The sequence below is a fragment of the Capsicum annuum genome, chromosome 11 (assembly GCF_002878395.1).
Source record: "Capsicum annuum cultivar UCD-10X-F1 chromosome 11, UCD10Xv1.1, whole genome shotgun sequence".
Lineage (NCBI taxonomy): Eukaryota > Viridiplantae > Streptophyta > Magnoliopsida > Solanales > Solanaceae > Capsicum > Capsicum annuum.
The window spans coordinates 213,919,652-213,924,111 of record NC_061121.1 but is presented as its reverse complement, the minus strand read 5'-3'; the positions used below and the strand labels follow the sequence as shown (position 1 = coordinate 213,924,111).

General features: G+C 28.9%; 1 protein-coding gene across 1 annotated transcript; it reads left to right on the top strand.

Moving 5' to 3' along the window:
- Nucleotides 1-2,293: 2,293 nt before the first annotated feature.
- On the top strand, nucleotides 2,294-4,167 carry LOC107847141. Its single transcript, XM_047399219.1, has 4 exons — nucleotides 2,294-2,737; nucleotides 3,037-3,214; nucleotides 3,626-3,681; nucleotides 3,769-4,167. Exons 2-4 carry the CDS (start codon nucleotides 3,065-3,067, stop codon nucleotides 3,935-3,937), a joined length of 375 nt encoding a protein of 124 aa, XP_047255175.1. The 5' UTR covers nucleotides 2,294-2,737; nucleotides 3,037-3,064; the 3' UTR covers nucleotides 3,938-4,167.
- The last annotated feature ends 293 nt before the right edge of the window (nucleotides 4,168-4,460 follow it).

Here is a 4,460-nt window from a genome sequence, read left to right as displayed (position 1 = left end):
AATCCCAATATTAGTTGGTCCAACCAACTTATCTTGAGAACAAGCAACATTAAAAGTAATGAAGAATTTTCTAATTCTTCAATATATGTTCAATACTCGGTATGCACATCTTTGGGATGTCACAATCGTTCATCCCAATTTATAAACTTTTATTCTAGCAAACTCCAAGTTTATCATGACATGTACCTTTTACTTTAGTAAATTTTAGATTTACTATTACATGAATAAATTTCAGATTTACTACTTTAAAAGTAGATTTCAGAATAACTCTTCTCAGTTATTCATCCTCATTCGGAGGTGGGTTGTGATACCATCACAATCAATTTTCAATTATTCATCCTCATTCGGAGGTGAGATGAGTTGTGATACCATCACAATCAATTCTCAGTTACTCATCCTCATTCGGAGGTGAGTTGTGATACCATCAGAATCAAGTGTACGTCTTAGTTATTCATCCTCGTTCGGAGGTGAGTTGTGATTTCTTTACAACCACGAGCACGTTCGAATTTATATATAGTCACATTTACCCCCAGGGTCTAGATCTGTATTTATAATAATCAAAATTCTCATTCCCGAAGAATAGAATATAATCGTGTCTTAAGCATATCAAATTATTATGACTTATAACCTCTTTCATGATATTGCTACTTCAGAAGAAAATCGAGGCATATATCACATATTGCTACCACATTCACTTCAAGAATGGAGCATGTTCAATGGGACATGTCTCATGACTTTTCATCAAAAACATATTATTTTGCCTTAGCCATCATTATATCATCAATATGGTGCATTGAGATTCAAACTCAACGTCTTATCCATTTAAAGGCGTCTTAAGCATAAATCGATGGAACTTCAATCCCAATATCTTATTATTTTACATGAATACCAACATAAATACATTTAATTACTACAAAATTTATGAAGTACAACAAATATAAATTCATACCTGTAAAGAAGTTACATAACGGGAGAAACTTTTCATCACCAAACAAACATATATGTTGTTTTGAAATAAAAGAATACAAGATATGCATTGTTAATTTAATATTATTCTCAAGATATCAACGTTTGAAGTTTAATAATATTATATCTTTTCAAAGCATCATACATATACCATGTTATCATCCATATCACTATTATGCCATTTGGGTATGCATCTTATTTTAACTACTTATTAGAGTAGTTCATGTGAGTTTAGTTTAGATTAACAAATACAAACATATAAGCCTTAAATATTCATCTGCAAGTATTCATAAGAAAAGTGATCAATATCACCGTTAAGATGAATTTAAAGAATACGTACCTTCGCTTAAAGAAAGTAGAGTCTCGTGCTGATAACGTGTTATAAACTAATAAAGAATAAAGAAGAAGAGTAGAGAGAATAGAGAGGGTAATTCTTATTTCTCTCTTGAGGATCTTGATTTACAATGAAGAAAGCCCTTCTATTTATAGGGAGAATTTGCCCCTAATTTCACACTAAAAGATAAATACATCAAATCCTGATAAATATCAACTAGATCTTATTACATCTTGATAGACATTCATTATAATGTAAATACATTTATAACATATAGTTCCTATATGTCTCGGAAGTTTTTTCAACTTCCTATAAAGCTTTTTTAAAGGTTGTTGGTAACGTTAATAATTTGTCTATGACAAGATTCACGAGAGGATAGTCGAAGATCAAATATAATATTTATTTAGTGGACTCAGTTAAGAAATAATTTATTTTAATTTCTCATTTAATATTCAATATTTTTATTGAAGTCTCGACTAATTCGCATCGCGCATTACAGGATCCACTCTGGAGGTAGCGCTCCCAATAGAATGATCTTCATACACAGTGCTCGAACCCAAAACCTCTGATTAAGAGTGAAGTAGTCTCATCACTATACTAGTGAAATAAATTATATTATTACTTTTAGCTACATATTTTATATGATTATAAATATTTGATTCTAATAAAGATATTCACGTATCCTCCGTTGTAATTTTTTTTTTTATTTTGGTAGTATTATTTTGTTATTCGTTATTAACATTGTAAGTCATGTGGCCAACTTGACACAATTGACATTATTTTATATTTGTTTGCACTTTCTATATTAGTAGCACTTTCCTTCTCTTTTCCCATGTATTTGATTTATATAATTTCCTGTAGTGGTAAGTGGTTATCTAGGTTTCACCGAACTTTAAATTAATTTATATTTAATTTCGTGCACTCCCAGAATAAAATAAAAAGATAGCATAGTGTACCATTATATTAACCTATTAATCAGATCACAAAGAAAATCCAAGATTCCTTTAGAGGGACAAGGGTATAGATTCTTTAATTGTTTAATCTTTGTCAACATGGGTATTAATTTTAAGAATGTAGTTGCATCTTATATTCGCAACTTCAACTTTACATTAGTATCGGAGTCAAAACTTTATATGAAAAACTCAAGAAAAGGTATTAATATATTAAATTTGAAATTTTAATCTGTGAATTAAAAGTAAACGTTGAACCTTTTTTTCATGGTATTTAAGAGGATTTGGTTGGGCAAGGAGCGAAAAGGGATTTATCATAATTTTTTTTTGCAGAAAATTACAATATATATACATATACGTGTTTAAACTCTTCAATATCCGTCACTTACTTTACCAATTTTACACAGTTTTTCTTTCTCATTCTTCTCCAATTTTTCAGCGACAGTTTCAACCATTTTCTTCCTATATTTCAAACTTTTGATTCAAGGTAATTTCCCTCCTAAAAAACATATTCAATTTATTGTAGTCTTATATGAACAATATTTCTCCAAAAATAATTTTTTTGCACTGATTTTTACAAACTAATTTTTGGCTATTTTTTGAACAAAGTCTTTGATTATTGGTGTTTTCCGTCTAAATTTTTTCAATTAACATAATGAATAGAGTTTCGGGATCATCTTTCAGTCATTGAATCTCTCAATTAGACAGTAGAAAACAATATAAAGAAGTTGTGAATTTTGTTCCCGATAGTTTTGACTACGAATCTTATGATTTTAATGAAAATAGATCAAAGCATAAAAACGATCCTCATACTATGAAGAAATTGGGGGAAAAGAAGGCCAAGAAGGATAAGAGAAAAGAAGCTCTTGTTTCTAAGAAAAAAGGATCTAACAGTGCCGGAGTTGAAGTTCCCGCTAAGAGAAGAATATTGGTTGAAGTTATTTTAAGAGATAAGCTTCCAAAGGTATTTTCATATTCAGATCTAAAAAATAATTGACCGTGATATTTATATATGTTTAATATGTTATTTCAATTTCTTGTATAATTGATTCTTTTTTTTAATTTATTATATGTATCTAATGTTTTGTAAGTATTATTTAAATTAACTCAACAATAGATACATGTTTACAAGCTTATAGATACATTTTCTCTTATCTTGTATCACTGCTTCACTGTTTATGAATTGTATGTGTCTCGTATTGTTTAACATTGATTGATTTAAGCATATCAATAGATACATGTATTTCAACCAAGATACATATTTGTATTATCTTGTCTATAATATTATGTTCATATAGTTTTTCTATATATTGTTATGTGTTATTGTAGAGTTATTGCATTTAATGTTATTTTTTTAATTTGATATTTTTTTTAGGATTCATTCCGAGTGGAATATGTTACCGGGATAGCACAACAAGATAGTGAAAGTTTGTAAGTATTACATTGCCTTTTTCATTGTTTTCATCATCTTATACAAGTATATATCTATTTTTAATTTAATTAGTAATCGATGTGTAGGGATTGTGGTGTATTTGTAGTTGTCTATACCGAGTACCTGAGCGAGAGATTAGGCATTCTCTCATTGGGTATTGATGCTCAATACCATCGCATGAGATATGTCACTCTTTTGTGCAAGTATGGCTCTGTAAAGGTGGAGAAAGGATACTTTAGTGAGAATGACGACTAACCAAGGCCAAGGAGCAGCTTCACACCAAAAGAAAAAGTTTGTGCTTTACATATTGAGTAGTTGTTTACTTGTTTGCTAATTGACTGTTATATAGGTTGATGATGTTAATACATGTTGTTAGTGTTTTTTTAAGATGTTTTTCACATCATGGATTCTACCTTATCACCAACGATTGCCATGTGGCTATTTCAGATTATGATATATTATTATTTTATTGTACATTTTTGTTACACTTTACAAAGTCATCATATTTAATATTTTTTGTTACATTGTATTAGATATATATTTATAACTATATGTATCAAGTTTATTGAAACATATATAACTAAGTCCAGTAATAAAAGTAACCAACACAACATTACATTATGCAACATAACGGTACATCATACAATCAAATCTCATATTCAATCATGACATAATTTTTTTTTCTTAAATTTTTTTTCTTTGCAAGACATTTTGTATCTAAATTGAATAACAACATCGAGATGAACGTAATTGTTCATACTCTTCATACTGTTCACAA

Bases quoted from the DNA above. Each gene is read 5' to 3' on its own strand.
- LOC107847141 (XM_047399219.1), top strand. From the start codon at position 3,065: ATGAAGAAATTGGGGGAAAAGAAGGCCAAGAAGGATAAGAGAAAAGAA. The intron at 3,215-3,625 runs GTATTTTCATAT...TATTTTTTTTAG, and splicing joins TAAGAGATAAGCTTCCAAAG to GATTCATTCCGAGTGGAATA. The intron at 3,682-3,768 runs GTAAGTATTACA...ATCGATGTGTAG, and splicing joins CAACAAGATAGTGAAAGTTT to GGATTGTGGTGTATTTGTAG.